The following is a 20719-nucleotide window of genomic DNA, read 5'->3' on the forward strand; positions in this document are numbered from 1 at the left end:
CTTAACATCAAAAAAAAAAAAAAAAAAATTGCACATGAAGCCAGTGGTCAGAAAGATTACTGTGATAGGATGTTGAACTTCTCCAGTGCAGAATGCTTGTACAGCAAAGGAAATCTTTTCAGAAATAAGTGCTTAAGGGAAAAGTCTTCAATATTTTTTTGATGGCATGCAGCAAGAGAACAAGGAGCCATGGGCACAAACAGGAATATAGTAAGTTCCATATGAACACAAGAACTTTACTATGAGAGTTACAGAGCATGGCAACAGGCTGCCCAGAGAGGTTGTGGAGCCTCCTTCTCTGGAGATACTCAAAACCCACCTGGATGCTTTCTTGCTCAACCTACTGTACGGAATTGCTTTAGCAGGGAGTTGGACTTGATGATCTCCAGAAATCCCTTCCAACCCCTACAATTCTGTACTGGAATTTGAAAGAACTACATTTCCAGCTGTACTGGGGGACGCAAAGCAATTCAGAACTTAGAATTTTGCCAATTTAAGTGACTAGATAGACATATGTAACTATGTTTTGATAAAAACCACAGCTCACCATCAAAAGCAATTCCACAGTGGTAGAAGGTAGAATAAATAGAAGGAAGGTAGAAGGAAGATAAATCTCTAGTGACTTACAAAGAAACAATACCAAAAAGCTGAAATGAAAGTCCTATTAAAATTGTTCTGTGAAATGTAATAAAGAATAATAATCCTACAGGATTTTGAACAAATCTATATAAATTTGTTTCTTTTAAAATATAGTTTTCTGTGTAATCCCTGGAATGATTACAAAATACAATGTATAGTTTGTATAGACATGAAATGATTTAATCTTTGTTAAATTCCATACAGACTTTTAATAAAATATGAGAAAGAGTGAGTGATGCAGAGTGAGTGGAAGGGCATGGTCTGAATCAGGCAGTCCTATGGCAAACCTTTTGGAAGATGGCCTTCAGCTGACCTGCTGTTTGGATAACAGACAGGAATACACATTCAGCTACCATGAAAGCCAGGAATAAGTAGTCTGGTCTTTCTGCTCAAATACAATGTTGTTTTGCTAAGCCCTGTCAATGGAAAAGTAAACTCACTCTATGCCTGTTTGTCATCTATAATCAACACTGAGATTATTTATGAACACGTTAAACACAAATGCACTTAAGTAGTGTAAAATAGTAATAGCAAGGTTACATATTACAGTACGTTTGCAAGAGAAACATCTCAATTTCATATTCTGCAACAAGTCTGTGCAAGACACTGTGTCTGGACTATTTGGACTTGAACTTCATCTTCATACCATTTCCACAATTTTAAAATCCGTGGATTATTAAATACATTTAGTCTTTCCAATGAAAGTGCTCATTTTTCATTTTCAAAGCAGTTTAAGTAACTAAATGTTTTAAATCATGAAACATTAAATGGAATGTTTATCTCAGAAAGTTTACAGCTGTGAAAACAAAATAATATGTGGCTTAAAAAAAAAGTATTTTTTTTTTTTTGTGTAATAACATTAGTTGAGATAATCCTGGTGTTCTGCTTGTCTTTTGTGTTAGATATGAGCTCCTGAGACGTAAAATCCAGCAACCACTTGCATCAAATCCCCCTGAAGATTTAAATCTGTGGCACAATATTTACTCAGGAACTCAGTGGTTTTATGAAGATAAGGGTCTTAGCAGGTGAGATTACAAAAACTATAAAAACAAATGCTGGCATTTTGTATAGTGTATGTTTAATAGTTCAAAGTATTTCTTGTGTCTTTATGTAGTGAACATATTAATTATGTAATGAAATAGTTTTTGTCATCATCTTTGGTGTTAATCATTCTAATATGTGGGGATTTATTATTACTCGGTCATTCTTGACTCTTTCATGTATTATATTGCTCTAAAAGTCAAATGAATGTGCAAGTCTTGTGAAGTTTTAGCATCTGTGTGCAATCAAGCCATTTATATTTATATGTACAAATGCTCTAGTTTCGTACATACGTCTAATTTTGGCAAAATCATAGCACATGCAGAATGACTGTGAAGTCCTAGTTGGAATACATCTGAAAGGTGGTTTCTGCATTGTTTTTTCTTATGTGTTCAGCTTAATGATTGCCTTCATATCTCTAAGCTTGAGGAAAGTATTTATTGCGTTTTGAACAGATGTAATTTAAGGGCAGCTTTGTTGTAGCTTCGTCATAGTTAAATGTATTTATAAATATTAAATGTAGAGTGCAGAAAATGGGGAAAAGGAAGGCGCATTCTGTTTCTCAGGATATTACAGACATACTGTGGGGTATAGAACCAGGCATTTGCTCTCATTCAGTCTTTGTTTCCCATCACAGAGTCTAGGCTAACATCTTAAAAACAAGCAAATGCCCTCTTCAGAAATCCTTATGGAAGACACAATACAGATTTTGCATTGTTTTTTTGCAAGTAAAGTTTTGGTAAAATATTCGTAAATGTTTTCAGAATGTGTGTCTTCTCTGTGCTTGTGTGCTGGCATGATTTATGAGGACTGCATATCAATCGCTGCCCGTCAAATACATGTACATTACTTCTACTTTGATAAAATCTGTCTGGGCATCTCTCCTGAGCATGATGTGAAGCAGCAGAACGTGACCTCTGCTCCTGACTGTTGTTGTATAGACTGAACTGAGCCAAGGGCTAAGGCCTCTGGCTTATCCCTGCCTGCTTACCGTAAGTGTCTGATCATGCATCATGGAGTCATTCTTTAATCCAACCCTGACCACATGTCTATTTCTTTCTTAAATCATGTTTGAAATTTTCCATAGAATTTTCAGGTTGATTATTAGGAAAAACACCTTCACCGAAAGAGCAGTGAGGCATTGGAATAGGCTGTCTGAGGAGCAGTTGTTACCCTCCCTGGGGGTATTTGAGAACCATGTAGATGTGGTGCTGAGGGATGTAATTAGTGAGCAATATTGGTGGTAGGTTGACAGTTGGACTAGATGGTCTTAGAGGTCTTCTCAAACCTTAATGGTTCTATGATTCTTTGGTTTTAACATAGCTCTTTTCAGCAGTGCTGGAACAAGTTCCCACAGGGACTCAGTGGCAAAAGGAAGTTTTGGGTTGAAGCAATTGTAGCCAGAAAAGTGTGCCCAGCCATTGGATGCATCTGAACGCTTGTTTTGGAGGGGGGCTTTGCAGCCTATAGCTGTCTTTCTGCTTTTGGTGGCTCAAGAGGAATTTGTGGCTGGAGAAAAGATGTTGTAGAGGGACTCAAGCCTTACTTTTCATGGAAAATCTGAATCTCAAAATTTATTTTACATATTTGTGTCATGTTTAAAAATGTGTCTTTTTGTTATATTTCTGTGTCTTTTTATTATATTCCTGCCAGAAGTCTATTTTTGTAGTGGTTACTTCAAATGTTTTTTTTATTTCTAATAGATTAGTGTTCTAATAGTTTTCAGTGTTGAAAATGTGAATCCAAAAACAAATCTGATATTTCCACCCTTAACTTGCAAGACGAGATCCCATGCAGTTGTCCAGGAAAATATCAAATGCTCACAAGTGCTGTGTTCACAGTGTATGTTATCATCTTTTTAAAAAATGCCTATCATTATAATGGGATCTATGAGGTCCCATTAGTTTCCTCTTCTTAGAGGAACTGTTAAAGCTTAGCTCTTTGGAAAATAAGGCTGGGTGCTTGCACTATATAGAGTTCTAAAATAAAAGAGTACAAAAAATTTTTTAAAAATCAAAATAAATATACAGTGTTAATGACTTTTTATAGAGAAATCTCCAAATATTGAGTATTTGCAGTTCCTTTATTGTGTTCATAGACAGTTCTTCCAGTGATGTAGATTCAGCGAAAATTTGAACAATATTATCCCGTGTTATTGTGATTACCCAGTTTTGCATCAAGCTTCTGATGATGAAAATAATTTTGAGATTATGGAATCTCCCTTAATGTCATTTGAGTTAGAGAATAAATTATGGAGTGATACTCACTTGATTTACTAAATATACATGTAGTATTTAATAAATCTGTATAAGTTCAGTATAAACAGTTACAAAGAAAATTACTTTATTAAGTGGATTTGTATTATTAGGTGCTTTTTTTCATGTTTTTGCAGTGGCGGATTCCTGACTGCGTGGTGAATCACTTTTACAAATGAGATTCTGCAAGTTAAAATCAATGTGTTTCCCTAAAGAGGAAAAAAGCCTCATTTGATTAAATTCTGATCCAAATTTTGGCAGGATGCCACTACTGTAATTACATATTGAATTGAGCTATAATCTCTCAACACCTCAGAAGCTACTACTATGAAGAAGTGAAATAACGTGCTCTATTCTTGTTACCATGTTAATGGTGCTAAATTATTTCCAAGAATAAGACAGCTCTTACAGAGTCTTCATTGGTGCAAGGCATGCAGCTGCAATTTTCTGAAGAGGGTGGTGGGAAAAAAGAGCAACAAAACTTTGGCGCAGGCAGATGTGTTAAAACAAATGTTTTCTCCATCTGCATTTTTTCTTCCATGTAATTATTTTTAAAATGTCTTAGGTACACAACATACGAGTACAAGCTCATAGTGCACAACGAGGTAGGATATACATCAAGTGAAGAAGTGATAGCTACTACATTAGCAGGATTACCGGAGAAAGGAAGTATCCTCATTGCACGTGCTGTTAATCATACTGCTGTAGAAGTGGAATGGTCAAAACCAAGTAAGTGTGCTTAGTATTTATTCCAGTAACTAGATGTTAACCTGCCATCACTTACGTTGGTCTGCTTTGCTCTCATTGGAAACACAGTCCTTGTCTTGATTTATAATGCAGCTAAGTGTCCTTGAAAGGAGAGGGAAGAAACGGGGGGAAAAATGTGCACATTTTGCTTTCTCAGTCATGTTTGTACTTATTATATAGTATTTCTGCAGAAGGAGAATAGTGAAAGCAAAAAAATTAGGTAATGCAAGCTCATGAGAAATCAATACCATAGCACCCAAAATTCTGTTGTCTTTGTGTTATATTTTATCTCTTTGTATGAAAATCTACATGCACGTTCCTTCAAGATGAGAGGATTCACTTTCTCTCTCCTTTTACCCTGCATCTTAAAATGGATTTAGCCAATTTCTCTAGTTAGTTAGCTAATGCAGCAGAAGGGAATTTCTTCATGACTTACATGCAAATGATTTTATAAGGACTGGGTGGTGAATTGCAACAAATGTAGTGTCTTTATTTTATAATTGCGTGCCTGAAGAAAGCATGCTTATAAAAACTGACAAATGTAATAGATCTGAAGCAGCTCACTGAAGTTTCATTACCTTAGTAATCTAAACCTCTGACCTTCTAGATGTAGGTAATGCAATCTGGTTTTATTTTCATTCATCCTTTGGATATTTCCTCCATACATATTGGACAAAATATATGTACGTACATACATTTATACATATATATGTATAAATATATATACGTATTTGTGAATGCAGAGTTTAAATGCCAAGGCAGATCTGTTCATTACTGGAAAAACATTAGCATATTTTATTACTTCATATGTTACAATAATCGTATTCCCTATTTTAAATGCTCATGTTTTCTTTTTCCATAGTATTTTAAATAATTTTCTTGTTTTCTTGACAAACTTCAGAGTCCTTAATTTGCTGTTCTCTCTTTCTGCATATTCCAAGAGCTTTCTGACCTTTTTTTAATCTGTGCCACTTAAAATAAAAATAATCTATTGCTCCATTAAGAATTTCTATGACAAAACTGCATATTATGAAATTTACTTGTAAGCTTTTGGTTTTCAACAAATTTCTGGCTTTGAATTCTGTCTAGTTATCTGAGTTCTGTTCAGTGGAACAATATGTCATCTAAAGCAGTGTTTCAGTGCTCGAAGATTTATCTTGATTCCTGCTGGAAAAGCAGTTGCAGGACAGATAAAATAAGACTATATCTGAGTTGATAAAATGGAGAAGCAAGGGTTGTCTGGAATTCTTCCTTATCCACCTAGCTCAGACCAATGGATCTCCTTCCATGTGGAGCTAGAAAATAGTAACTGTTGTTTCTTCCTTTCACTGGGGAAGCTACCACTGGGTAAAACACACTTCAGGAAGAAATAATACTTTTTCTTTTTTCCCCTGTAAATATAATTCTTTGAAGGTGTGATGCATTTATATGTAGATGCTCTCATGATTGTTCTAAAGTGACAGCAGTAGAATTCCATTTTCACTGTGGCTAAATGGCCACCTGTGTAGAGTTGAGTGTAACGTTTGTTTCCCATGGCTAAAGTGATGAAACAGGAATGCAGTATTCTGCATGTCAGGAAGGGAAAAAAAAATCGTTATTTCTCGTCTTAAGCTAGTAGCATAGCGCAAGGTTTAACTGTCTGCGTTCTGTCCGGACAAAAGACATTGTTTTGCAGTGGTGAAATGCAAGGTCCATGCACCATTGCTGGCAGCAGAGTTTCATCACTTAATTTACTTGACATTTAAAGGAAGAAAGCTTTCCCCGTATGGTGATGGGCTGTCAATTATTTTGAGAAATTTGGAAGAGCGTTCTGTGCTTATTGGTGTAGGGTGGAGGACATTAAAGCACTCGATGGAATCTTTGCATAATTTTACAGTAAGGAGGTCTGCAAAAATCTGCTTTTGCCTTCAAGATAAATGTTTTTGATGAGAAACTGTCTGACTGAATATTTCTGTTGTTGTCCCAATGTTTTCCTTTCTCAGCACTACAAGATTTGCAAGGAGATGTTGAATATTATATCCTCTCCTTGAATTCCACTGCTGATGGAAGATCTCTGAGAATTCAGGCTGATGAAAACTATACAGTCATAGGTGATTTGCAGCCCAACACAGAGTATCAAATATTCTTTCAAGTTTTTAACGGAGCCCACAGCATCAACAGTGAAGTCGTGCACGTGATTACTTCAGATGGAGGTTGGTTAGCAGTGAATGCAACTTGACTTAAACTCTGAGAATGAAATTGATTGATTTTTGTTAGGGTTGAGATCAGTCATCCTTCCATTATAAAATTTCCGGTATAAGAGGAAAAAGGGCTAAAACGCTAAAATGCTTAAGTGCTGGTTGTCATCATGTGGTAGATCAATATCGGGTCCCACTGAGACAGAAGCAAAAGCTCTAATAGCAGATATTAACCCAGTTTGTTCTCATCTTCTCCTACATACATCTGTGTACACTAAGTTTGGAACTGAGTTCCTATCAATAAATGGTGGAATTTAAAAACAATTAATGTTTTTTTTAAAAGATTTGCTCTGTGAAGCGATGTGCTTTTGACATGACAGACATATATGGGGGCCTTTCCTGAGTCACCAGAAACTCTAAGTGTAAGTTCACCCTCCGAGAAAATTACTTTATGAGTCATTTCTATGCCAGTTAGCAAATGCATGTGTGTTAGGAGGTAGGGATGAGGGGAAAAAAAAGTGAATCTAAAATGTGTTTAGAATGGTCTTTCTAATCTTTTTGCTTTATAAAGTCTCATTATAAACATTATAAAATCATTACCTCAGAAGCAAGTGTTCCAGGTCATTAGTAAAGCCCTTTAAATAAGGATTCCATTTCCTTTCTGATGCCAAAGGTCAGCACCTTTTGTTTATAAAATAGAATCGATCACAAGGGCAATTTTTCAACTGGTAAAGATGGGTCCTTATGATAAAAAGAGGACTTTGCATAGTTATTTCTGACATGCTTAGATAATTATGTAATTTAACGCTAAGGAAGGTTTGTTTTTTTTTTTTTTTTTTAAATAAGTGTTAGACTTCATCATTACCTATAGTAATCAACATTCAAGGCCATTTACATAATGACAATATTGCATATTGCTTCATCTTGCTTCAGCTATAAGGCTGATAACGTCACGTTCCAGCAGACAAAGTATTTTGATCTCAGGTTTTGCTTTTAAAGCAACATGCTTTGTTTTTCTGTCTTTTGAAAAGATTGGGATTGGGGGAGACATAAAAATAATGTTTATGTGTTGGCACTGCAGATGGGTGAATAATTTATCATCATATCTCACTGGCCACATACCACTGATGATTGACACTATGCTGGTGGTATAAAGCATTTTACCATCAGCTCTCATGGTTTCTAACTGAGAGTATAATAAGCCAATTTACAGAAGACTACAGACTGTGATAACTTCATCAGAGGAAAGCAGATAAGCAGTGAACCCTTTGCTAAACCTAAATACTAATCTGCATTTGGTTAAACAAGTGCTTTTGCAGAGACAGCTGGAGTTTATTCAGTTTCTTCCTTTATTTCTAGAGCCTGAGGGCATGTTCCCTCCAGAGGTTGTCATCATCAACAGTACAGCTGTACGTGTCATCTGGACATCGCCTTCAAACCCGAATGGTGTTGTCACGGAGTACTCTATCTATGTAAACAATAAGCAGTACAAGACTGGAATGAACGAGCCTGGGTCCTTTCTTTTAGCAGATCTGTCTCCATTCACTGTATACGATATACAGGTTAGAATATCTTCTTTGTCTTACATAGCATACAAGCCGAATTTCATAAATTTCTTTACATACACGGCCATGTATTTGCAGTAGTATTTGTGTACACATATATATACAAGGTATAAATTTATTTTCAGTATATTTTAGGTCTGTGTACTTTTCTCATAACACATATTTCCATTATTTCTTTTTTCAAACCATCAAAACTCCATTTACTTTCCACTAAATGCTCTGTGCTACAACATTAGCAAAGCCCCAACATATATTACAAAGAAGCAAAGATTCTACTCCTACTCATTAAAAGAAAATTGCAATTGTTTTAGAAACATCAGGCATGCATAATGTATCAGCACAAAGAAGTAATGATATTGCATTTGTCATTCTTTTATCATTTTTTTCTCCTCATTCTTCTGAGGATGGAGCAGTCTTGATCTCTCAAATCATAGTATTAGTTCTTATGCTGTTAATAAGTACAATGTTTTTTTCTATATTTTTCCACTTTATCTTTGTCTCTCTAGACAGAAAAAATACGATATGCAGTAGAAATACATATATTTTTTTTTTCTATCCTTGAATTGCACTAATGTGTTCAAAAATACAGTTTGACATTTAATTGTAATTATTTCTGTCTATTTTCTTCAGGAATAGCTTTCTTTATATTTTAGGAAGACTTTGTAGTAGCCATGTGCAGTTTGTTCTGAAAAATTTCCGTCCAGTTACTACATGCCGTAAATAAACATCACAGGCAGGCGTACTGTAACAGATTTCTATGTTGCAGCCCCTCTGAAACAGCAAACCTCCATCCATGAATACACATATGACTTTCTGAATGCTGCCTGGAAACGCATTTGTCTTTTCTCAATAACAATGCAAATTCAGTGTACTGCCTCACTTGTAGACCCTCTCTAATAATTTACCATGGCCACTTTCTGCCACTTGTGATAATTATTATTTCTTTTACACTTTCTTAGTTTTTATACTGGACTTACATTTTTATCAATGTGATAGGTAATATCAAAATAAGCTTAAGCTATTTTATTTTATTTTTTTCCTTTGGGTTCCTCTTGTTCTGGAAGCAGTATTATCATGGATACACATGCATCTCACTGGTAATCTTCCTGCATTCCTGCTTTTTTTTTTTTCTTCTGTTCTCTTGTATTTTGAACAATCTCTGTGTTGCCAATACAGAAACACTGTCACTACCCTTCTCTTGCTCTTTCAGTTTGCTTCTGCTTAGTTTCATTCCAAGAACCGGAAGGAACAAGTTTTAATTTTGGTGAGATATTTAATAACCAAGTGTATGTTTGCATTTTTATCTTTAGCCTAATTTTCCAACTTAGATGTGAAGAAATAGAAGATACTACGGAAAATTATCTTTAATTTTATTTCAGAATGTGTGGTAGGTATAGCAAAATGAAATGGATTACTCAAGAACCAAAATCAAACTATACTGGCTATTGTGTTCCTATTCCATTACAGATGGAGATTTTTTTCAATGTTATTTATGAGATTCTGCTTATATATAGACAATAACAAATTCACTGCAACACTATTAGTGATAATTTAATAGAGAATAGTAGTAGAGTTCAGAGGTCTGCATGTTTTTTTTCCAAATGGGGTGGGAAAATGTGATAAAGCGTTGTATATTTCTGATATACTTATCTCAAAGTTGCTGTATTTTCTTGGCTATATGGAATTTTAAGTAGAAAATAAGAAAATTTGGAGTGACAAAAGAAATCTGAATGATTGGCAGAGTTAAATAATTTCTGCAGCTGAGTAATTGAAACTCATGTTCTTCTTCATCAGATTGAAGCCTGCACTATCTATGCCTGTGTGAGAAGCAATGGGACTCAGATTACAACTGTGGAAGATGAGCCAGAGCAGCTGTCAGCCCCCGTTATTCATGTAATTGGCTCAAGGTACTGTGCTAAGAGTGGTCTGCATATATCAGAGCAATTTGTGCCTGGAATGAGGTCCAGAATGGGGACCAATCTCTCAAATGAATAAGGCACATTAAAAAATAACAGTCCACCCATGGTTTTTATTTTTGGTATCAGAGTTTTTGGCCAAATGAGCAGCTGGAGAAATCTCCCCCTTGGTTGGTTGTGTATAGCCATTTGGGTATCACTGTGTTGGGATAATAAATAAGACGTAAGTAGAAGTAGTTAAAAGAAGAAGTGTAGGGGAATGAAAATTATCACATTTTGCTGTCAGTTAGGAAGAGGAAGATTAATGCTCTGGGAGCAATGCGATGCTGATAATGGAAGCTTAGAGTAATTGTGGGTAAAAAGAAGTCACCCATCACAACAGTAAAAATTAGTAAGCTATCTTAACTGGCATACACATCTGTGTCTCCTTGAACCATTGTTTGCAATCTGCATATCCACTGAATCTACAGGCATGGGCTAACTTCTTAACTGTAAAAGGAGTAACTGTTTTGCAATACTTAGGAGACGCCAACTAGTAACATATACAGTGATTCTATGGGAGTTAATATCTTCCAAAGTCAGACTAAAGCAAAGCTTGATAGCACATTTTTCAGTATTACCCGAACAATAAAACAGTTAACCTCCTGCGTGTATTTTATTGTTCCTGTGATTTTATTACACTTCTGGCGGAGTAACATAATAAGCTCATAAGCTCTGTTAGTTTTGTAGAAACAAGAACAACAAAAAATGTAGTTTTTTTGTAAATAACAGAAATCTAACAACTGAGCCTTCTGAAATGGCCAGCAGAATGGATTTGCTCCTCCAGGCTCTTAAAGACTTAGTTTGCTGTTTATCATTTCTACGTTTTGTTTGAATTCAGCATTTGTCTTTGTATATGGGTGAAATTAAGCTTGCTATTTTTCTGTCACATATACAGATATAGTCAAAGCTTGTTTGATGATAAGGACTCAATTCAGGATCCCATCTTTTGCCCTTGGCTTTAACTTATGTGTGCCTTTGTCTGTATTGTCTGTACTGCAAACACTTATGCATGTTTCTGCTATTATATATAGACTAAATATGTCATAACACATGAATGCAAAAGGATCAAAAATGCCTTCCTACTTTATAATCTGCTCAGCCAGAAGCAGGCTCTGTTTCTACACTGCCTTTTCCTACATGTCATATTATCATCAGCTGTTCTTATATCCCAAAAGAATACTAACTACTGATCGATTGCCCGGACATGTCTGGCCGTGGCCTACACGTGCCCTGAGTAGTTCATTTATTTGCCACGGTGGATTTGCTAGAGTGGAATTTAATCAATAGCTAATTCATTAATTCTGGTCCTCGAGTATGTAAGGATTGTGCAGTATAAAAATGACTGTCTGGCTTCAGCTTTGATTGAAATATGACAAACACTACAGCTGACAGCTTCAGCAGGTGCTAGGCTGAATATGAATTTTGCTTATTTATCCTCCGTAAGAGAGAAAGGTTGAAGAAAAAAACAGCTTGTGTAGACAAGAGAACATTTTAATGTCATCAGACAGAGGGAAAAAAAGCATTTCTACAGTATAGACTCATGGGATAGCCGAGATTACAATAAAGATCATGCAGTTTATTGTCTTTAATTGGAATCATGGCTTTTTTTCCTCTTCTGAATCAGTTTGGGGGGCTGTATTATTGATGAGGATGCTGTAGGATAATGTCTTTGTAGCATTTGCAAATAATTGTTTTAAAATTTGCCTCAAGGTGCTGCATGACATAAATTATAATTTCAGCCACCAACTTCTTAGAAGTCTTTCTGGTAGCAGCTCCATCTAGACTGCTCTAATGAAGGTTATACCACCAAAACCATTATAAATATCTTGCTTTTCCACCCTTTGCAGTTAATAACTCAGCTTCAGGCTGAAACTTGGCACAAAAGGTCACAGTCCTGGAATAGTTATTTTATAATGCCAAACTTCAAATAGAAAACAGTATGGAACCCAGTTCTGAAGTCATATTCTAGTTTTTTATCTTCTCTTAGTTATGGTATTTTGGGCTAGAAGGTTGTAGAGGAGTGGTACTGACTGTCTTTAAATAGATAGAAATTGCATAGAAATTGAGTACATGTTGTTTTGAGTTAGGACTTCAGGGTTTGTCTCTGTGGACAAGTAGTACATTTTATTGCACAGATTAGAAAGTTCTCTGTATACTCCCTACCTGTGAGTGCTGACTTAAAATTTTTGTGGTGGATTAAGTACTTATCATATGTTGGGAAACAGTTAATTTTGCATTAAAATACTCCTTTCTCTTCCTATTTGTAATCATACAGACGTAGAATGGCCTGGGTTGGAAAGGACCTCAAAGCCACCCAGCCGTGGGCAGAGCTGCTACCCATGAGCTCAAACTATGCAGGGCTCCATCCAACCTGGTCTTAAGACCCTGCGGGGATGGGGCACCACAGCTTCTCTGGGCAATCTGTGCCAGTGCCTCATCGCCCTCTGAGTAAAGAATTTCTATCTAAAATCTAACCAAATATGGGATGCTTCTTTCTTTCCTAATCCTGGTGCATTGTGGTAGACTAGTTCCTGAACTGAGTGAAAAACCCTCGCAGGAATTCTGTTCAGTGCTTAGTTAAAAGGTTGATACTTGGATAATACCACATATTATATGTGGGATAAAAAGGAAAATCCTTCAGAGCTTTAGGTAAGAAAAGAGAGCCCATTATGCATCCTAGAGGAACCCTGGTCAGGGTGCAATAGAATGCTCAAGTAAATAAGACTACTGAAAAGAGCTAGGTGCATTCTTCCCTTTTGGTATTCATTATTGTGGAGCTTAGGAAAGTTTCCGTATCAGAAGCTGTTCATGGGTAAATGAGATAAAAAACTGTCTCAAATTAATATGTTTGTAAGAAAGGCTTCAGAAGAAAACTGTAACATGTTGTTGGAATAATGGTATTGGCTTAAGAGTTCTAGAGGAGCTCATATATGAAAGTGCTGAACTACTGCGCTTTGCAGTATGTCTTTCAAATCAATCTTGGTGCTGGTGGAATGAAGATGACCATGTAGTGCAGATTCCTCCAAGAGGATTTTGGGGAACTAAAACCAGTAAGTCTGATTTTCCATACTTGGAAAACTTGTGGAAATACTGTAAACTTGTAAAATAAGGAATTAATAACTACTTGAATATCCTGGGGAAGATTGTTTTGGAGCCACATCCAGTCATGAAATGATGACAGAGAAAACACCAAGTCATGGCTCTGAAGTATGCTTAGATTAATAGCACTTTGCCTAAAGTGTTCAAAGCAATGTTTCTTGTGGAGGAAACCTGATTACACTCTCTACGTTGTTAGTAGGAAAAACAAGGCACAGAAAGATTTGCCAAAGCAGTTTTTAATATCAGTAGAAGTGCAAAGCTGTTCATCAGACTTTCTGTACTGTGTAATATTGCTTCTCTAATAACTTCAGCACTGCAACTCATGATACAAGAAATAGTTAACTACTTTGCAGTAATGTTGAAATGATTGTGTAGTATGTGTGAACTCATGATGAGGAGAGTATTTGATCCATAGGTCATTAATAATATCAGTGCTCCCTGTCTTAAGAATGTTGAATGAATCTTGTGTTTCTTTTGTGGGTTGGAAGGGACATTAAAGGCCCCCGAGCCTCAATCCCCTGCCATGTCCATGGACACCACACTCCAACTCAGGCTGCCCAGGACCTTGAGCATCTCCAGGGATGGGGCGCCACAGCTTCTCTGGGCAGCCTTGGCACTCTTGTTGTAAAGGATTTCCTTATATCTGTTCTAAACCTACCCTCTTTTAGTTTAAAACTGTTACCCCTTGTCCTGCCCTCATTTATCAAAAGATATTTAAAATGTAAAGCAAAACTCTGGAATACTAATATTTTTCATGGTTTTATACATATATACACACACTCTCAGAAATGTCAGACTGGATCCTCTTCACATGTTTTGAGTTTGGTCCGCTGAACCAAAAGCAAAACTTTGTGGGTCGGTTTGAAATTGTTCTTTATCTTCTAAAACTGCTCTAGCATCTCGTTAGCATTACAGCCTGAAACAGCTCTTGTGTGAATCAAGTTCAGCTGTATTTTCTGTGGGCATCGTACATGGTACAGTGAGTTGCACACTGAAGTGCCCGTCATGTCCCAGACAGCCTGCACCTGCTTGAGAAGGTTCTCGATTCAGGCTGGGGTGTTTCTTCAGACAGCATATGTCAAAAAGTTGAAACTAATTCATTCATTTCACTTCCATGAAAACCTTGATGATTTTTTTTAATTGCACCATAGATTGTTCTTGCTCTGATGCTTTCAAAACCACCTCAATTTGTCATGGGTGGTGAACATCAGGAGAAGTGGATGTGTCTGTAAGGAGCTTACCTGTCTTGTGAGAACATGCCTTTGTGGCTCTATTGAAACGTCATACTGGGTTTTACCCTTTCAATCACACTATGCAATGAACCCCCGTGTCAGGATTTACTGGGACAGCTGTAGTTTTGTATGATACTAAGATATGCCCACACCAAATGTGCATCTATGAATTGAATAAAGTGATTGTTTGTTAAATGAATATATGTTGAACTCTGCAGAAAAGGTAAAATATTAAAATCTTCGTATGAATTCTTGGGCCTGGTTTGAAATTTTTTAGAAACTTGAAAACTGCAAAAACTGGCACGGTGCTTCTGTAAGATACTCTCAAGGGTCTGAATGAACCTGCAGAAAGCAGATGATTCAAAGATATAACTGGAAGTGCTCGCTTTGCTCCTGTGATCTGCGCTGCACAAAGACCAGCAGAGAGCTACAGTGGCATTTATGAAGGTTGAAGCACTTCTCTTCTTTACCCTTTTTTTAATTTTTCTGAGTTTTTTACAACATATTTTCTTGCTTTTATGTTTTCAAGTTAAATCTTATAACATTTGAATGTAAACATTTCAGCATATGTGCACACATGCAAGTGTGTGTTCATGTCCCTGTGTTAGAATCATACAATCATTTGAGTTGGAAGGGACCCTTAAAGGCCATCTAGTCCATCTCCCCTGCACTGAATAGGGGCACCTACAGCAGATCAGGTTGCTCAGAGCCTTTCCCAGCCTGACCTTGGGTGTCTCCAGGGATGAGGCATCCACCGCTTCCTTGGGCAACCTGTGCCAGTGCCTCACCACCCTGACTGTAAAGAACTTCTTCCTTATACTCAATCTAAATCTCTTCTCTTAATGAAATCAAACCAGCTATGTATGGAATACAGAATTAAATCTGTGGTTCAGATCAAAATCCTGAAGTGAAAATGGTGCCTCTGCAAGCCACCTTTGAAGTAATTCTTTCACAGGTGACATTAATTCATGTTCTGAAAGGCTTGTTGCAGTGTGTATTCTTCTGTTTATATCTTACAGAAGTGAAGTAATAGTTCAGTTCTTTTTATTCTGTTAAGATGTTAACGTTTATCTCAGCAGCTGCTGTTTTGTGGTAATATTTTCACTTCATATTAATGCTAATTTATCATGTTACTGGCATGCAGACAAGTGTCTGTGTTATTGGGACATGGAGATTAAAAAGAGATATTTGGAGCCTGAGTATATACTGTACAGTGTTAGAAGTCCACCTATTGATCTACATGTAGCATTGGAACCTCCTCCTCTCTAGCCAAAGAAAAACGTCATAGTGAAAGACATTCCTGTTTTATGCAACGCTCCAGATTATGCTAGAAATGATTTTTCATTTGAAATATTTGTGTAAAATGTGTACGTTATAAAAGACAGAGAAAAATTTATGTTTTAAATGTCCTTTTTGAGACATATTGTAATATTAAATGAGATTTTGGAGCTAGCACCTGCACATTTTCAGTAATGATAAGCCTACTACAGCTCAACAGGATTCTTCCCTAAGATACTTAAATTGATGATGGCTTGATATCAAACTTGAAATCAAGAACAGGATTTTTACAATCTTCTGTGGGTAGCTGCAGACCTACTTTTCTTCTCATAGTCAGAATTCTTGAGTTTCACTTATTATAAACGCTTGCTTTTTTACTTTTAATTGTGTCGATTAAAATATTTAAGCACAGAAGAGAACTGCTGTTTGTAATGTTGTGATGAATTCTTTCTTTTATGTGTTAAAGTTTCAGAGCAGCACTAGTTTTTTCCTTTTTTCCTTTTTTTTTTTTGTAGTAGTGAAAAGGCAAATTGAGTGCAAATCTCTTCTTAATGGTGACTGAACAGCTGCACTGGTTATAGTTCATAGCCTAGGGGTGGTTTTCAGTTTCTCAGCTGCCTGTCCCACCACACCAGGGATGGAATGGTTACTCCAGCCCTGACAACAGTTCATGTACACAACCGTTCATGCTAGAGCACCAAGAAAGCATGATGAATCCTTTATTTTACCAGTTAACTGAAATGTTTAGAATGCTAGGAAGAGTTTATTACATTTTCAGAAGCATGAAAGGAATGTGTTTTAAATAGCCATTTTTAAAGGCCTTGGTTGTGTGAGCAGTTAATTGAGTTTTGACAAGTATTGATGCTTTTGCATCTTTTGGACATTAAAGAAGGTGTGAAATGTATCTACACCATCCAGATGAATGTTTTGGATATGTGAAATAGTATAAATTGGAACTACATGCTAAGTATCTGCAGAAACATAAATACTTGAAATAATTTAACATATGCTAATTTTCTGCTTTTCACAGATCTCTTCAAATTAACTGGATTTCGCCTGGACAGCCAAATGGTATTATCCTAGGATATGAAGTCTTACGTAAAGCATTTAAGAGGTGTACTCCAGCAGCGAGAAGCAGCAGAAGTAGTGGAATGTGCATTCCTCTTGAATGTAAGAAGCATGAAAATGTCTGTGGAGAAGTGTGTTATCATCCAGAGATGAAGGTACACGTATATTTTTAAGTTAGTGATATATGGAAGAATTATGCTTTTAGAAACAAGTGTGTAAACCTCTTTATCTCTCAGAAGTGGATGATTCTGTTTCTTCTAACATTGTAAAAATGAAACTCTGATATGTCTTGAAGTGTGTTTAAAATCATGTGTGGATGTTTGAGCTTAGTATGGGGACAGTTGTGTAAATATTTCTGGCAGAATTATCTCAGACATCTGAGGACAAGTGATTGTGTTGTCTGTGATTGCTGACTTTTTCTCCTTTCGGAAGATGTGAACAGGTTAACATTTCTGAAAGTCTTAGGCTGAAGCTGCAGTTTGAAGCAACAGTATAATTTTGAAGCAAATCCACTGCTCACTAGTTTAATGTTACAATGGCTTTAATATATACGAGCTAAACTCTTTGCAGAGGAAACCAAGCTAGGCTGTGTGCTTCAGAAATATTTCAAATGTACCCCATTGCTGGATGGAGACATGTTTCCATCCAGTCCTGTGGACTGCCTCACTTCGCAAACATGCATCCAAAGTTTCTTCCCTTCAGAAAGTTTTGATTAATGTGTATAATGCAGGCATTCATCCCAAGGAGTGAGATTCTATCTAATACTAAGTAAGTCTCACAAACCATCTGAGGAATCTGTCTACTAAACTCCTGGATATACCGCGTTCATCCCACTGTGCTAAATTATACAGTAGGCATATGCATATACAGAATTTGGTATATATTTTTGCATCTTGCTTGGAACAGTCAGTTTTCAAAGAATCATAGAATCAATAAAGTTGGAAATTACCTCTAAGATCACCAAGTCCAACCACCAACCCATCCCCACCATGCCCATTAACCATGTCCCTCAGTGCCGCATCTCCCTGGTTCTTGAACACCTCCAGGGACGGTAATTCCACTACTTCCCTGGGCAGCCTGTGCCAGCGCCTTGCCACTCTTCTGAGATTTTCCTCAGCCTTACACTATAGACCACATGCTATGAATTGCTACAGAGGGTCCTTTGTCAGTTCAAGTATTCAGGTATTGTGGGGCATATGATGGTACTTGGTACAAATCTTTTATCACACTGGATCACATAAAGGCCATAGGGAAGTTTCTAGGTGCATGCAGAATTTCAAAAACACCAGTAAAAGTATATTCTCTGTATGTGAGGAATCATTTCTCAAACCCTGCTGGCAAATAGCAGTCATTAAAATCGTTTCTTTTGTTGTTTCCCTCCCAACCCCCTACTCTCCCATATTCTTCCTTGGCTGAATGACTAGATTCTCCTATTCAGAAAATCTATTTAGATTCAGCTACAAGTGGGTGGTTATTACATGACAATGATGAGCAGCCCCGAATGAGATCCATTGTGATTTGTCAGATGTATTTTTAAATTATGGCTATTTGCAGGTTAATCTTCATATTAGTTCCTGTTTAGGAGTAGGATCAATAGCATAGCAGAAGTCTGTAATGGTTTTTATTGACAAATGAGGGAGAAATCTCTTAGTTTGAAAGTAAGATTTAATGTAATGAAATAGTGTCCCTATTTGTCAAAAGCATCATCACATGCTCTGTGACTAAGGCAAACAATATGTATTCACAAGATTCCCTGTCAGACAAGACAGTAATTAAGGAAGTGAGTTATCTGGGGGGTTCAGATCAAAATATAAATTATCCCAGCCAACACAACCTTAGCTTTTGCATTCCCTTGAAAGCAGTACTATACTAAATGTATGTATTTCTTAAACCTTGCAAGTAAATTATAGGAAGTTTTTTGTTCTAAATGGTGAATTTACTTATTTCATGCTTTTAGCTTAGTAGACATTTTAATAGATCTTTTAGCGTATGTTTGAGTAAAATTTATATTAGATTAATTTTAAGTCATCTTCTGCATTTTTACTTTTTCAATAATTTTGTAAATTTATGATAACTTTGAGTCCTCAAGAGTGTCAGTTTATTATTATAGGTTCCCAACTTTCAATTTTTTTCTAATGATAGTGGTTTCTGTATACCTGAACTTGTCACTAGCTTTAACTGTGCCATGATGCAATGGAGTATTGCTGTACTCACACAATTGTAAGGAAGTACAAAGAGACATTTATTTGTTCTTTGCACCCAGTAGTCAGAGTTGGGGGTGGCTGGAGGGGTTTATGAATGAGTGCTAATCATTTAGGTAGAAAACGTGTAATAAATGACTAATAGATCCGGAGGAAACTGAATCACTCACTTTTTTTTTTGTAATTTTTGTGAGTGAAGATTGAAACTCCCCTCCTGATACTTTGTCTAGTTTGTGTACCATCAGTGATTTAAAATGTTTGTAATAGAGGTTTCTATAGAGCTCTAGAAATGTCCCTTTCTTTCTTACACTAGTCTGGGGTAGGGGTAGCATTACAGCTTATGTAGCAGCTCTCTCACACTTTTACTGGATTCACTGTCACTCTATACCAGTTACAATGCTGAAGTATTTATGCTACTTCAGCATATATATGTTATCTTTAGATTCAACATTGTACTGGATAGCAGAATAGAAAAGCAATGCTGACCAGTGTGCACTTGTTTGGAAAAGAAAGCCTCTTACCACAATGCCAGATGCTATTTGCCATTCATTAATGATACAGTGAAGTGTGAAGGATGATACTTAAAGTGATGTTCGGATTCAGAACAAGAAAGGGGCATTTTTGTTTGACCAAAAAAAAAAAAAGAAATGAAATGATTCTGATATATAGACAGCTCAGTCCCCAACTCTTTTAAAAATAAAACAAAACTCTTGACATGATAACTTGCATTTTCAAGTTTCCTTGGAGATGTGCAAAAAACTTTGTAGGTAAAATGAAGCCAACTCAGCATAGTCTACTGAAAGTTAAGAATCAAATATATTAAAAGCTTATCAGAGTGGGAAATATTTAAGAATACAATACTGCATCTCTCTAGATAAGAGTGCTGTACTAGTATTTTTTTATTTTGCTCTTATGTGTGTACAGCTAAGAAGACTGAAGCCGTGCATTTTCCTGCTGATCAGAAGTGGCAGCACCTTTCTAACCACTTGCAAAGATGACATTCCCTCACTAGGGATGATAACACTACTCCAAGTCTGGAAGATGCTTGTCTTCCCTTAGGAGCTGCCAACAAGTTAGACTGCCTTTAATTGTTATGGTGAATTTTGTGATTGGAACATGTCCTCTTGTAAATGACTGAATTTGGAGCTATCAAATTCATAACTTCTCCTTCTCTCCTATTGAATGAAGAACTCTGTCCTTTTCTGATAGTTGGAAGTTGATTAGGACAGAATAAATTCTCTTGCATGAGTACTACTCTATGAGGCATAATAACTACTAAAAGCAAAACTAAAAACAATGGAGATTATTTTTGTTTTACCTATTGTTCATTTTCTTTACATATGTAAACATCTTTCCACATAAATATCCTTTTTGTACATATTAGATTTGATGGCAGACTAGTCAGTGAAAGTAGGCAATGTACATAGTTCCAGGAGACAAACTGGTTTCAGAATTCTTT

The 20719-nt window shown here is 36.3% G+C and overlaps 1 protein-coding gene across 1 annotated transcript in view; it reads left to right on the plus strand.

Annotated features, from left to right (window-relative positions):
• Positions 1-20719, plus strand: part of USH2A (usherin) — a 395196-nt gene that overhangs the window by 281046 nt on the left and 93431 nt on the right. The window contains 6 exon segments of the mRNA XM_019612664.2: positions 1542-1664; positions 4501-4664; positions 6665-6874; positions 8219-8421; positions 10219-10331; positions 17022-17214. Of these exon segments, the coding sequence (XP_019468209.1) occupies positions 1542-1664; positions 4501-4664; positions 6665-6874; positions 8219-8421; positions 10219-10331; positions 17022-17214 (1006 nt within the window).

This window comes from Meleagris gallopavo, chromosome 2, assembly GCF_000146605.3.
Source record: "Meleagris gallopavo isolate NT-WF06-2002-E0010 breed Aviagen turkey brand Nicholas breeding stock chromosome 2, Turkey_5.1, whole genome shotgun sequence".
NCBI classification, from domain to species: domain Eukaryota; kingdom Metazoa; phylum Chordata; class Aves; order Galliformes; family Phasianidae; genus Meleagris; species Meleagris gallopavo.